We start from the raw sequence: 15,265 nt of genomic DNA, 5'->3' as shown, positions 1-15,265 counted from the left end.
CAGCCTCCTGCCTTCCCCAACACAACCCTTCTCTTCCCAAGACATGTCCCTGACATGTCCAGGCACCAGAAGTTGTGATGGGGCCTGGTGTACTGTCATTACACCAGCCTAATATCACCAGGAAATCCTTTTTACACCTCAGGTAGTCCCCAGTGGTCAAGCTATTTTTTGGCTCCCTTACACTGCAGGCAGATGACTTCTAGATGCCAGTATAATACTTAGTTGATAACCCACTCCCTTTCCCATAAAGACACAGCTGAAAAGACACACAGTTCAAGCAGGAAACCACCGAGAAGGGGATCAGGAGTTCCTTACCTGCACAGTCAGGTAGAGGCCTTGTGGACTTGCAGCACTGCACCAGTTCACGCTGAGGGTTTTATGTTGGATCAATGCAGGCACCACAGACGTCTGGACAGACGAGTCCTCTTCACCGTCACTGAGGAGTGAATCTTGTCCACTCCCTTGAACAGAACAAAAAATAATGTTAAATAAATCAGCCCAGCAGAAACTGACTACAAACAGCTTGTCTAGCAGAGAGTGAGGAGGGATCCCTTTAGATTGATTCAGTCTTATGCATGCCTCCTGTTCTCATTCAGCAAGTCTATCTCCTCCTCCCCTCTGCCCACCCCCCAAGTTCTGTTCCAGGCCATCCATCATCATGCTAGTAACTAAAGCTGGTATTCAAGCCCCCTCCCTTCTCTGGCTCACAGCCAAGGTCATTAACAACTACAGTCACGCTTTCGATTCCTGCTGCCCAAAATACTTCAGGTCAATGAAGAAACCATGAGCTTTGTATGGAATCTCAGCCACAGGGCTGACAGATAGCTCAGTGGTTTGAGCATTGGCCTGCTAAACCCAGGGTTGTGAGTTCAATCCTTGACGGGGCCATTTAGGGATCTGGGGCAAAAATTGGGGACTGGTCCTGCTTTGAGCAGGGGGTTGGACTAGATGACCACCTGAGGTCCCTTCAAACCCTGATAATCTATGATACTAGAGAGAGAAGGGGTGGGTGAAGGAAAGAAGGAAAAGCTGTAAGCAAAGCTACAGTCTGCCTACCTGAGTGAGCTGAGACTGGTCAAACTCATTTCACATATGACTACAACTTTCTCTTTGTATGTCATTTGGAAAATGTAAAGCACCATACAAGAACAAAGTATTTTTACAACTTGGGCAATGTTGATTAGCAAAATGAGCCCTTTAGGGCAAATATGATCTGTTGGCAAATGAACATAAGTTACAGGAATCCAAACTGTAGGAATCTATTCATGTATCTTTATGAAGAACCCTGTAAACAATCCAAACAGACTCTGAAGAATTATGCAAACTTCACCTCTCAATCTACAACGTTGTCAGACGCCTGAACTTTTTCTGTACTGTCAAAACTCCCACACAAGGGGATTGGGAATCAGGATTCCTGGGTTCTCCTCCCACCTTTGCCACTCACTTATTTTGTGACTTCAGTATCCACGATCTTATCCCCTATCTAATTGCCTGACCAGGTCTGCATCACAAAACCTGTCTAACTGACACTGCAGGACTAGTGAGCTAACACCTCCGCCCCTCTGAATGTGTTCTTCCTTATGGAACCAGAACCAAGAAGGACAATTCTAGAGGCGAAGTAGCCACTCTGTTCTTTTCTGGGTCCAACAGCAGAAAAAGCTCACTTGAGAAAATGGATCATCTCCCAGCTCTCTCAATGCTTAGCCAAAAATCAATCCCTGGATGGAGAGCAGCCGGCTAAAGCTGAACCCTGACTGGACCACTAAAGTGATGATGGCAGGAAGTGGCAAGCACTTTGCAGAACTTGCCTCCTCTCTCATCCCCCGCTCTCAAGAGTGTCTGTTACCAGGAGGCTATGGGTTGATATGGTTGTGGATTCCTCAATGCTACTGGAAAAGGAGGACTTGTGGCACCTTAGAGACTAACCAATTTATTTGAGCATGAGCTTTCGTGAGCTACAGCTGCTCATGCTCAAATAAATTGGTTAGTCTCTAAGGTGCCACAAGTACTCCTTTTCTTTTTGCGAATACAGACTAACACGGCTGTTACTCTGAAACCTGTCAATGCTACTGGATACTCAAATAGCCATGGTGGCAAAAAACACTCACTTTCTTCTGTGATGAGCAGGAGATTGTGTTCCTTCCTCCCAAACACAGCCCTGACTACAGTGACACTCTGGTGACCTCCAGGCTTGATCATTGCAACTCATTACGTATAGGAATGACGCTCCAGAGGGTGCAAAACACAGCAACCCCTCCGCTTAGCAGTGCAGGTCATCATGACCGTATAAAATCACTCAGCTCTCTGCAGTGGCTACTCAAGGTCTCTTTCCTGATATTCAAAGCCCTGTATAAGAGTGGCCCAATCTATCTGAGACATCATTTCTCCTTCAGTGACCATAACTTCTTACGGCGTCTACGTCCCACTAGTATAATGAATATACAGACCACAGAGGGAGGCTTGAAAGGGTGGAAAAGAGAACTTTCACGGGAGCTGGGCCTAAACCAGGGAACCCAGCCCTGAAAGAAATAAGAAAGACTACAGGTCTCTCCATGTCCAGAACTAAATGCAAAAATGAAAAGAGAACTTTCACGGGAGCTGGGCCTAAACCAGGGAACCCAGCCCTGAAAGAAATAAGAAAGACTACAAGTCTCTCCATGTCCAGAACTAAATGCAAAAATGAACTCTTCCATTTAGCTTTCCCATGATCAGTTCATCTCTCTCATACACAAACACACCAAAAAACGACTATAAATAAATCAAGCTATTTCTCCTACAGGCTGGAAAGGGACAGAGAGAGATTGTTATTGCTGTTTCTGTTCTTAAATAATTGGGAAGTATTCAGATACTATGGTGAAGATGGCTGTATACGTACAAGATAGATATATAATCTTGCTGTGCTTGTCACTTTGCCTCCCTATGCCTCTGTTTCCCCATCTTTAAAATAGGAATAACAACCTTTCAAAATCACGTGTAGTTCCTTAAATAAAAAGTATTACATACGTGCAATTAATGTACATTATTATTCCCCCACCAGGAAGGACACCATCTGATGCTAGGTTTCAGAGGAACAGCCGTGTTAGTCTGTATTCGCAAAAAGAAAAGGAGTACTTGTGGCACCTTAGAGACTAACCAATTTATTTGAGCATGAGCTTTCGTGAGCCACAGCTCACTTCATCAGATGTTTACCGTGGAAACTGCAGTTTCCACGGTAAACATCTGATGAAGTGAGCTGTGGCTCACGAAAGCTCATGCTCAAATAAATTGGTTAGTCTCTAAGGTGCCACAAGTACTCCTTTTCTTTCATCTGATGCTAATCATACAGTACACTGGCTTTTAGTGTCTCACTCCCCACCAGTCTCTCCACCCAGTAACAAAGGAATGTTACTAGCTCAGTGGGGAAAGGGTAGGGGGAGAAATGAAAACACAACTTCAGACCCCTGCTGCTGCAGACCAGGCCAGCCTCTCAGACACACACGTCTATGGTCAGTAGTTAGAAATCAGAGAAGAGGAAACAATAAATAGACAAATTGCTGCCAAAGTTTAAGAACTTAAATGTGTCAGAGTGAACAACAAATCCATTTGTTTTTGATTTCCCACCCAAAATATCTAGTCCTTTTGCTAAAACCTGGCTTTAACATTTAGCCCCAGACTCAGAGTGACCCTGAAGCCTGCAAACAGACAGCAGGTGTTGTGTATAACTGCATAGAAGCAGCAGCATATTTCAACAAGCGGGTTTTGGTTCTTTTAGCTACTTTTTGAAAAGACATCAGCCCCTGAAAAAGAAAGAACGTTAAACTAAACTCACCTATTTGGTTTACGTGCTTTAGAGAGAGAGAGAGAACAAACTCTCCCGAGGAGCTGAGATGAAGGACGAACAGAATCCATGTGTTTTTCTTCCATGCAGATCACAGATCATTTATTTTCTTTTACATGTTAAAATTTAACTTTTGTCCCAAGGCTTCTGACTAGAAAGCAGGAGAGGAGCCTTTCACCTTCCACCACAGCAGCAGCACTGAAATACCTGCCTGCTAAGCCCTGGAGTTACCTAACAGCTTTTGTCTGGTTTGGAATTGCTTCCCCCGAAACCATTTTAGTCTCATCTCTGACATCTAAAAAGAAATGTCAAAAATGTGGGCTCGCTGGTTTTCTAGCCTCTCCTGGCTGTAGTGTGAGAAAGGGCGTGAGCAAGAGTGGGCTGGGCCTGGAATGGGATGAGCCATCACTTAATACTCACTGTCAAGAGGGAGGTCCTTTTTCCACAGGTCTTTCAATGAGGGAATAGGTCCCAGATCCCAGGTCTTGTGAGATGTAATCATGGCATAGGGTTCCAAAGCAGATCGACACCTCAGGGCCTGGGAATAAACACAAGCAAAGATATTCCAGCTGCAGGAAGTTAGCAGTCCAGGATGAGATACTCTAGCAAGCCATGCAAGTAGCAATGTCCCCAACTTGATTCCTACTCCCACACAGATCTGGAACGATTCAGATTTGATACTGGGAATTTGTCCACATGAGAAATGCTGACCTATACAAAGTAGATGTTACACACACTGTATCTGTAATTAACTTCATAATTCCTGTTTGCAATGTTATTGTAGCTGTGTTTCTTCCTTCTTCATGTTGTGATGTTTCCATTCTAAGTGCCAAAATTCCATAGCTTCCATAATTGTTTGCAGTGTTGTTTACCCACGTTGTTTTGGTTAATAATTCCTGTATCATTTCCAGCTTCTTCCACTACAACATTTGATTTTATAACTTTTACAATTGTAAGTTTTTCAGGGTAGGAATCATGTCGTCCTATGAGTCTGTAGATAACCTAGTACAATAGCCAGTAAATAAGCCCCAGTCTCTTACCTGTTCTCGTCTGCATCACGCTCTTATTGCATCACACTCTTATTGCACTGCTGTGATCTTGATTGGGGCCTTCAAAAGTGCTACCACCGTACAACGAATAGCAAAGATATTCAGGGTCTTTGTTCAGTTGTTGAGCCTGATTCTCATCTTGCACCAGTGTTTCCACCAGTGGACTTCAGTGGAATTACTTGATTTAAACCTTCATAACTTAGATTAGAATGAGACCTAGTGCATCCCACAATCAGGCCTCCACAGGATGAGAACCATAGACCACAGAGGCTGGAAGCAGACTGGGGAAGAGAGAGACTCCTATCCAAGCTGCTTTACAAAGTGGCATGTGCCATCTGGATGCCCAGACCTTCCATCTCCACTGCGCCTCACTCATCTGGAAAGAGACTCCCTCATTTGGGATTAAACTGAGAGGAAGTCTTCAAATCCTTTGTCTCACGAGGTAGGATTTGGCCGTGTTTGTTTCAATTAGACATCTAAACTATCACTCATAACGTTACAAAACTGCTCTCATTCATATTGTTGTGGTTCAATGACCCTGTGTCTCAATGATCCCATTGGGTCATCTGGAGAGGAAGGATGAACCTAACACGGGTTCAAGCACATGCAGCTGAGTCAATGAAGTAGTCAGAAAGCACTGATTTGGGGACTGACTCTAAACTCAAAGCCATAATGAAGGGGAGAAAAGAAAACTGAAAACAACCAAAAAAGCCCTGTGGCTTGGCACCCAGGCAGCGGCACGAAGAAAGGAGTCATTAGGAGAGTGCTCTGTGATCTAGGATTGTTTCGGTCAGTGTGGTCAAACTCAGAACTGGATACATGAGCCTTACCATCTCACATACACACACAGAGCTTCTGGTCAGAAATCTATGAAGCAGGAGAGAGCCCATTAAAAGAAGTGTAGTTATGCAGGGAAAGCCAGTGCCATGCAGGAACAGAGAAATAGCCCATGATCAGAAACTAGAGGTGAAGAGGAGAAATAAACAATTTTTTTTAATTGCATTTTTATTTAAAATCCCTGTCATCAGTGTATGCTTAGACTGGAAGCAATTCAGAGCAGGGACTGTCTTTTCTATGCCCTGTGAAGCACCTAACGCGCATTAATTAAAACACTCTTTTCTATTTTGCTCGTCAAGCTTCTTTCATCCAAAGATTTCAGAGTGTTGCATGAACATTAATGGAACCTTAAAACACTTCTCCACTCTGCCTCATTAACCATTACATCACTTATTAGCGTGACCCACCCCACGCTAACAGGGGCCCCAGTTCCCAACTGCCGCTAAATGGGCACAGGGGTCCATTGAGACGGTGGCAGCTGCAGGATCAGAACCCTGGCATTATCCCGCTGCTTATTACTGTACATTTATTCCGACTGCTGGAAATGCTGAATCTTGAAACTAAGATTACAGCACACGTTATGCTGTACATATTCATGGAATGAACGCCATGTATTTCGAAGCACCCGGCCCTGCTATTTCTGATGCATCTCACACGCAGACAGGGCTCTTGTCACACCTTTGGGCCTTGGCCGGTGAAGCATAATGGCAACGCAAGAGCAGGTGCACGCTCCGGGGGAGAAACGAGAATTCCAACAGCCGGCGCACACCCGGCCAGGGGCCATCAGCTGCCAAACAAGTCACTGGAAATACAGACTGACCGATGGGAACGGCGGCGATTTGGGGGAGCTGGAGGGGGTGACAGAAGCAAAGCCCTGGTTAAAAGGCACAAAGCTGTGTCAGGCGCACGCCACCTACTGCTGCATTAGCTCCCACTCCGCCCCCACCGCCAATGACAAAGAGTCCTTTGAGAGAGACGAGGTAGGTGAGGGAATGTCCTGCATATGGGACCAACTTCTGCGGATGGAGGGGCCCAGCTTTCCCGCTACACAGAGCTCTTCTTCGGGCTCCTTGTGGCAGGGCCAGGAGAGAGAGAAACACACACACAGAGACAAAAAGAAAGAACCCCCCCCCAGGATCAAAGCAGAGGCACCCAGAGCAGAGGCAGGCCAGACAAAAGAGACAGGGACTCTCTGCTGCCGCAAGCAGCCGGAGAAATCCCCGTTGCAAACCTGCCTTCCTCGCTCTGCCCTCCCGGCCCGCTGATGCACGAAACAAAAAGGGCCGAGGCCAGACTCACCCAGTCGGAGCTGCCCGGGCCCGGGGTGGGCGCCCGGCACTGATACCCGGGCTAGCCGCCCCCAGGGCCAGGAGTGCCATGGCAATGGGGCTGCGCGGTCATTCCCTCACGGAGCGAGCCCGGATTCCGCAGGCAAGTCGCGGACCTTCCCCATTCTCCTCCCCTACACCCCCCCTCCCTTGCACACACGCACCCACGCACCCCCCCGCCCTGCACACATACCCCCACCCTACACCCACCCACCCCCACCCTTGCACACAGACACCCTCCTGCACACACACACCCTCCTCGCACACACACACACACCACCCCTGCACACAGACACCCTCCTGCACACACACCCCCTCCTCGCACACACACACACCCCCTCCTTGCACACATGCACCCCCCGCCCTGCACACACCCCTACACCCACCCCCCCACCCCTGCACACAGACACCCTCCTGCACACACACCCCCTCCTCGCACACACACACACCCCCCTCCCTCGCACACACGCACACACGCACCCCCCCGCCCTGCACACACCCCCACACCCTACACCCACCCCCCACCCCTGCACACAGACACCCTCCTGCACACACACACCCTCCTCGCACACACACACACACACCCTCCTTGCACACAGACACCCTCCTGCACGCACACACCCCACCCTTGTGCACACACACCCTGCACACACACACCCCCTCCTTGCACACACACACACACGCTTTTCCTCAGGAAATAACTGACCCCTACTTGCTGCCGGTTGCTGTGGAAACCGGCTTCCCGCACTCCGGCAGCTCCTTCTCCGCAGAGGCCCGCGCTGGGGGGGCGGGGGGGGGAGCAGAGCGAGCCCCCGCCCGGGCCCGCGGGCGGGGAACACCGGGCGGGCCCCTGGCCCCGCGCGAGGCGGCGCGGCGGGTCCCACGCCCCAGCCTGCCAGGGACCAGCGAGCCGCCCGCTGGGGGGGGGCTCGCCAGGGAGATCGCAGCGGGCTGAAGGTGCAGCGGAGCAGGAGGAAGGCAGCAAAAGCCACCCGAGGAGTTTCCCCAAAGGGCCGCCGCGGACCGGAGCCAGGAGCGAGAGCAGGGGCTGTTGTCCTTTGTCTCGCGTACAGCGGCTGCATTTATCCCCCAGGAGACAGCAGCGCCCCCCAGCTAGGGGCACAGAGACCGGGCTTCGGAGCTCCGGCCAGCTTCTCGCTCGCTTGGCGTGGGAAGAGCTCAGAGTCCGCGCCCGTGGGGTCACAACCAGCCCCTTCTCTGGGAGAAACCCCCCCCCCGCTTCCTGCCCTAAACTGTTGTCCAGTGGTGTAAACAAGCTGCCCTGCTCCGCCTCAGCGGCGGATGCATTCCTGTGGTGGTTGAAAGGATTCGCCTGCATGGTTTGTAAAGCATGCTGGGGTCTTTCTGGGTGAAAAGTGTTCGATGCAAACTCATTGTGGCCATCAAGTCATTCCCAAATGCAGGGTTTATTTTTAAATAATAAACCATAATATACATACTAGGGCTGTCAAGTGATTAAAAACATTAATCGTGATTAATTGTGCCATTCAAAACACTAATTGTCATTAATCGCACTGTTAATAATAGAATACCATTTATTTCAATATTTTGGATGTTTTCTACATTTTCAAATATATTGATTTCCATTACAACACAGAATACAAAGTGTACAGTGCTCACTCTATATTTATTTTGATTACAAGTATTTGCACTGTAAAAAATCAAAAGAAAACATATTTTTTCAATTCTCCTAATACAAGTACTGTAGTGCAATCTCTTTATCATGAAAGTTGAATTTACAATGTAGAATTGTATACAAAAAATGCATTCAAAAATAAAACAATGTAACATTTTAGAGGCTGCAAGTCCACTCAGTCCTACTGCTTGTTCAGCCAATCGCTCAGATAAAATCCCCCCCCCCGTATTTTCCACTGCATGCATCCGATGAAGTGAGGTGTAGCTCACGAAAGCTTATGCCCCAATAAATTTGTTAGTCTCTAAGGTGCTGCAAGTCCTCCTTTTCTTTTTTCAGACAAACAAGTTTGTTTACATTTGCAGGAGATAATGCTCCCGCTTCTTGTTTACAAGGTCACCTGAAATTGAGAACAGGCATTTTCATGGCACTGTTGTAGCCAGCATCGCAAGATATTTACGTGCCAGATGCACTAAAGATTCATATGTCCTTTTATGCTTCAACCACCGTTCCAGGGGACATGGGTCCATGCTCATGATGAGTTCTGCTCGATAACAATCCAAAGCAGTATGGACCAAAGCATGCTCATTTTCATTATCTGAGTCAAATGCCACCAGCAGATGGTTGTTTTTCTTTTTTTGCTGGTTCGGGTTCTCTAGTTTCCGCATCAGAGTGTTGCTCCTTTAAGACTTCTTTTTAGCATATCTGGCATGTAAATACCTTGCAATGCCAGCTACAAAAGTGCCAAGCAAATGCCTGTTCTGACTTTCTGGTGACATTGTCAATAAGAAGAAGGCAGCATTATCTACTGTAAATGTAAACAAACTTGTTTGTCTCTTAGTGATTGGCTGAAAAAGAAGTAGGACTGAGTGGACTTGTAGGTGCTGAAGTTTTACATTGTTTTGTTTTTAAGTGCAGTTATGTAACAAAAAAATCCACATTTGTAAGTCGCATTTTCACGACAGAGATTGCACTTGTATGAGGTGAATTGAAAAATACTATTTCTTTTGTTTGTAATATATACAGTGCAAATTTTATAATAAAAATATACACTTTGATTTCAGTTACAACATAGAATACAATATATATGAAAATGTAGAAAATATTTAATACATTTCAATTGGTACTCTATTGTTTAACAGTGCAATTAAAACTGCGATTAATCGCGATTAATTTTTTTAATCACGATTAATTTTTCTGAGTTAATCGCGCGAGTTAACTGCAATTAATCGACAGCCCTAATAAATACATATCAGGCTATCCGGATAGTTCTGAGCAGCTGCATGGAAAGATCTTCATGTTGATTATATTTTTAAATTTAAAAAAAAAGAGTGTATCTGTGTTTTTTAATTCATACATTTCCCAGTGTTGCTGGAAACCCAAACACAGGAACCTTATTCTAGTGTGTAGCAGCTAGAAAGCTAGATTATTCTTCAATTTATTATTGTGCTTTATAAAACAATAGGCACTTACCTACCACTCCACATGCCTTTGACATACATTCCAAAATCAAATCAGCTGGAACTAAAAGCTAAACCCACCAACAGCTCCCACCAAAACTAGACCCACGACAGAGCTCCCACAAAACTCAGTGCCTCCGTACAAACCTCAGTCCCTTTCACACCCCAAAAGTCAAAAAAACAGTTATGCTTTACAGCTCTGTCTACTCTGTTTCAATTGTCTAAGATGAATGAAATGCTGAAAGTAAACAATACAAATTAGATATTTCCTCTCCCCCCCCACACCTTTTCATGTTCTCAAATTAGTTAGGCCATGTCTACACTAGCATTTATGTCGGCAAAACTTTTGGCGCTCAGAGGTGTGAAAAAACCACACCCCTGAGCGACATACATTTTGCCAGCATAAGCGCTCGTGTGCACCACGCTATGTCAGCAGGAGACGCTCTCCCACTGACAGAGATACCACTGCTCATTGCACTGGTTTTGTTATGTCAACAGGAGAGCTCTCTCCCATCGACATAGCTCAGTACGCTAGCCTTGCTGCTGTAAGCTTGTAAGTGTAGACACGGCCTTAGTAAAACGGTAAGGGATTTATTTAATAACATGTTTGTTTTACTTGACAATGACCCGATAAACAACAAAACTTTGCACGCTTCTAGCACCTTCAATCTGAGATTCTCAAAGCCCTTTGCAAACTTTAATGAAGCAAGAGCAATGCCCACTTTGTAGCTACAGATAGGGAAACTAAGGCATAGAAAGGGGAAGTGACTCACTCACGGTCACACAAAGTTTACAGCAGGGCCGAGAATAGAACCCAAATAGCCTGACTCCCAAGCCTATGCTTTAGCCACATGCTCATCCTTCCCGTTTCCACAAATTACAGGAATGACAAATTACTAGTTCTACATTTAATTGTGAGAGATGCATAAAAAACATGACTTAGACTTTAAAAATAGTTTCTTTCTTACAGAGCTAGCAGGAGACTAGATTGGTCCCTTCTAGTCCTATGTCCTACATTCCAATTAGAACTCAGGTAATCATCACTGGTGGCTCTGTAAGAAAACTGAACTATTTAGGTGAGGTCTCAGAAGGCTTTGCTATTATCCCCACCCGAAGTTTTGCAGGTATAACGGCATCTACACGAGGCGCTTTTGCCAGCACAGTTATTGTGTCAGCTGCCCAACACAGCTATACCAACAAAAGTTTGTGGTATACACCTGGCCTTAGAGGAGTGGTTTTACTTCAGCAATTGAGAGATGCTGTGGTGATAAGTGGGAAAAGACACCAAGGAGGAGAGAGGAGACGATACACAGTCCTTCCGCTGAACACCAGGGGATAGATTTCTCTACAGTGCAGGGATGGAGGCAAAGCAGCTTGTACCTTTCCTATTCAATGGCTTCTGGGGACAGCGCAGCTCCTGGTGGAGGGCTGTCCCTGCCGCAATGGCCCCTGTGGGGGATGACAAAGGCACAGACTTGCTGGATGGGCAGTTCATTCTCACCCCCAACATGCCGTTTATGTCCTCCATCTCTCCTCCACTGGCCTGGAACACACCCCGTGCTTTGGGATAGACTGTGCAGAGCTGGCTCTGTGCCTGGAGTGGGGGCTCCTATGCTGGGGATACTCCCCATGAGCCCCTGCACTTGCCCTGCAGTTGCTTTAAGACAGCTTAGTTACATAAAGGAGCCACAGGATGATGAACTGGGCCCTACAACCCTACCCATCAGCACAAAGGCGACCTGGCTCTCATCAGACTGATGGAGGTCCTATGCTTCTGGGGGCTCCGTGTCACCTCAGCATTGCGGGCCTCAGTCCCAGTTCCTACTCAAATCAATCCCCTTGGCAGCAGAAACAAAGATTTGCTCACCAAGTTCTTGCTTGAGGCCAGACAATTGTTAGGCTGTACCTATGTTTCATTTTCCACCAAGAAATGGTCCTGGCAATACTGAAATTCTTCTGTCAGAACCACACAAACCGTGTTGCCTGCTGTGGGCAGAGATACGTGTAGTAAGATGAGGCCCTGAAGCATAAACCCCTGTATCAGAGGCCTGGTATGAGGCCTGAACTAAAGTAATGGTCAAGACTTTGCTAACATAAAGCAAAGTTAAGCTGCGAGGCAGAGGCAGGCCCTGCTCACGGAAGTAGGCAAGAAGAAGGCTGCTAATTGGACGTATACACATATCTAAAGGGTACCAAGCACTAATAGGATAAACATGGCACCAGAACAGTCCTGTATGAACACATTCCACAGAGAGACTGAGGAACAGGCTGACCCATCCTAAAAGACAGGGTCCAAAGGATAATACGATGGATAGACTTGTTTGTTCGAACCAACATGTACCAGGAGAGAGGCAGCACCCCAACAAGCAGCAGGGTTCTACCTCGATGCACCAGGGGTGAGGTGTAACTTGTTTGTACCTGTGTATAAGAATACATCCCTGAGTGGATGTCTTTGTCTGGCCTAGGGGGCAGTAGTAAATCCCACCACTGACTGAGCCGGTCCATTGTCAGGGAGCACATATGTACTAGCAGAACTGTAGACATCTGATCCAGGGACCTAGAGACTGTGTTTCATTTGGCAATAAACCTGGCCGGGTGCCTTCGTACCTTATCGGAGTCTGTGGTCATTGGGGGTGCTCTGTGCAGCACACAGAGGGAACACACGCATGCAGCCACCTGTTACCAACATTGAACAGAGCAGAGCACCACACCGGTGACGTCTGACAACAATACTCACATCCGTTTGCTGGAGATCAGGTATCCACCCTGCCCAATTCACTTTCCCTGCATTGCCTCAGACAAATCTAAAAAAAAAATGGTAAAGTTCAAGTGAATGTGAAAGGGCTTGGCTGTCAAAGGTGCTGACAAAATCCAGGCACTTCCTGGTACTCATTGGGAAGGAAGGTGTGTGGGGGAAGGGATGGGGAAAGGCAGGTCACAGAAGCTCCCACATCCATTGGACAAAAATATGTTTGTCTTCTGTGAAGCTAAAAATGAACGGAATGCAGACACAGCACCCACATGGCTGCGTGCAAGCAAGTACTTGGTAATTAAAAGATTTGGTAGGGGATTAGCTTGTGAGAAGCATGCAGGGTATAAAAATAAACTTCATCTTCCCCTTTGTCCTTTTCCAGTCTCTTCCCTCCTCCACAACCTGAGCAGATGCCTGTGATGCCGATTCTTATGATATTGGATGTTTCACTTAGAGCCTGGGCTTTGGAGACAAGTGATTACATGAAGATCTCAGCTTTCATCAAAAAAATATACTTCTGGCCCTCAGGGTTGTGAAGAAAAGCAGAAAGATGTGATGGAACTGCACTCAGAAGACTCGAATATCAGAAAGGAAATAAAAGAACTTCATTTTAAAAGAAAAAACAAAACAAAAAAACCCTCAGTTTTTAAGACACTCATTATTTTGGGAGGGGCTGACTCATGATATTTGAATGTTTGAGGTTGGTTAGCAACACAGGATACTGTCCACAGCAAAGCATAAATGCACAGCCGTCACTGCACTAGTCACCCAAATGCGGCCCCAATTTTGACAGTTCACTGCTGCAAGCCTCAGACTTGCAATATGTAGACTCACTGGCAAGAACAGAAGGACACCACCACACTCATCCTCACCAAAGTCCCAGGTCTCCAGGCTGCAGCGTGCATACAGAAAACTAATGCTGAAACAGGATCACATCACATCCATCTTTTCACTATTCCACTGGGTTCCCTCATCTGATACAAGAGTCTTCCCTCACATCAAGGAGGGTCTTGCCATTACAACAAAGAGTTAGAAGCCAGGATATTTCAGTTCTGCCACTGACTTTCTATGTGCCTGTGAACAAGACACTTGGCTGCTTTGTCGGTCAATTTCCCCTTGTGTAAAATGGGAATATAATACTGGCCAACTGCACAAGAGTATTGACTGGTTTCATTCATTAATGGGGTGACATTCATGCTTGTGCAGAGGGCCAGCAGAAGACTCTACTGCACCACTTAAGCCCTATTTTGAGGACATAGGGGTTTGTGCTGGCCCCCTCACCACAATTAATTTCATCCCAATATTTGTATAGTGTAGACCCTATGAGTGCAAAGCAGTATTATTATTAAAGTCTTCTCATATTGTTTGAGAGAGGAGGCACTGTCAGTCCAGTAGAAATTGATGCCCTTGCTTCATGTGTCAGAATTTTCTGAGTTTCTTCCTTTCCCTCCCACACTGCAATACTAAATCACAATGTACCTCAGATTTTTCTTGGGGATAGTATGGGGAATTCAATCTCTGTGTCCATTCAGCTCTGCTTCCATGATAATACTCTCCCCCACAGATACTCCCACCCTCATCTCGAAGGTGTGTGTATTAATGGTACTAAGTACAAAACCCATGATATCGGACTCCAGAATGAGGTGTATGTTCCATCTCATTTTGTACCACTCGCATACTTCATGGAGAGCAGGGAAAAGAGAAATAAAGAATCTGTAAGATAAGGGAAGGGAAAATAACTGTGAGCTTCTGCGTTGTTTAATGGGTCTTGTGAACCTCATCACCTTTTCACACCTGCCTCTTCAGCCCTGTTCATACCACCTGTCCGTTCTAACAGTACAAGTGGGAGATTGTACTGCTAATTACTCTGTTTCCCAGCTGTGAAGAAAAAACACCTCTGCACTCAGCTGGTTCTTCTGCAATCGCCCTCTTGAAATATTTCTAGTTTGCTAACAGCAAATGAAGGTTTGGCAGAGAACATTAAACCATACCAACCACAAACTCCCACAGCTGCAGCCACCGCCTCTAAACTGCAGATGCCACCTGCTTTAGAGGACCAGAAAATGCAAAAGAAAACACCAGAGACTACATATCTTGAACTTCTAGGAACAGGGTACCTCGCATTTTTCTTCTTCTGAATTTCACTTCCATTCCAAAATCACAGCCCTCACCCCATGTCAGCATGTAGGCCCTGATTCAGCAGAGCACTTAAGCCTATGTGTAATGTTAAGCAGACAACCAACCCCACTGACTTTAAAGGGATTACTCATGTGCTTAAAATTACATATATGCTTAAGTGCTTTGTTGGACTGGGGTCATCCTTGGGAGACAGCAGGGCTTAGATAGGCTTTAACTTCAATGCGCTTCG

The 15,265-nt window shown here is 46.3% G+C and overlaps 1 protein-coding gene across 7 annotated transcripts in view; it reads right to left on the bottom strand.

The window, feature by feature from the left end:
• The window catches only part of KIFC3 (kinesin family member C3), a 75,147-nt gene that overhangs the window by 40,345 nt on the left and 19,537 nt on the right, over positions 1 to 15,265 (bottom strand). For 3 of the 7 annotated variants that reach the window (XM_048816542.2, XM_075118312.1, XM_075118313.1), the window contains exons 1-3: positions 7,738 to 7,841; positions 4,238 to 4,355; positions 316 to 461 (exon numbers count right to left, since the gene is read on the bottom strand). In XM_048816542.2, the coding sequence (XP_048672499.1) occupies positions 316 to 461; positions 4,238 to 4,319 (228 nt within the window). In that variant the 5' untranslated portion in view covers positions 4,320 to 4,355; positions 7,738 to 7,841. Of the gene's footprint in view, positions 1 to 315; positions 462 to 4,237; positions 4,356 to 5,696; positions 6,345 to 7,002; positions 7,170 to 7,737; positions 7,842 to 15,265 lie in introns of those variants that run through there. The other 4 variants (XM_075118311.1, XM_048816540.2, XM_048816539.2 and 1 more) reach the window with 4 other exon arrangements.

The sequence above is a fragment of the Caretta caretta genome, chromosome 12 (genome assembly GCF_965140235.1).
Source record: "Caretta caretta isolate rCarCar2 chromosome 12, rCarCar1.hap1, whole genome shotgun sequence".
Taxonomy (NCBI): domain Eukaryota; kingdom Metazoa; phylum Chordata; order Testudines; family Cheloniidae; genus Caretta; species Caretta caretta.
Note: the sequence above shows the minus strand (reverse complement) of the source record. Positions and strands in the feature narration are given on the sequence as shown.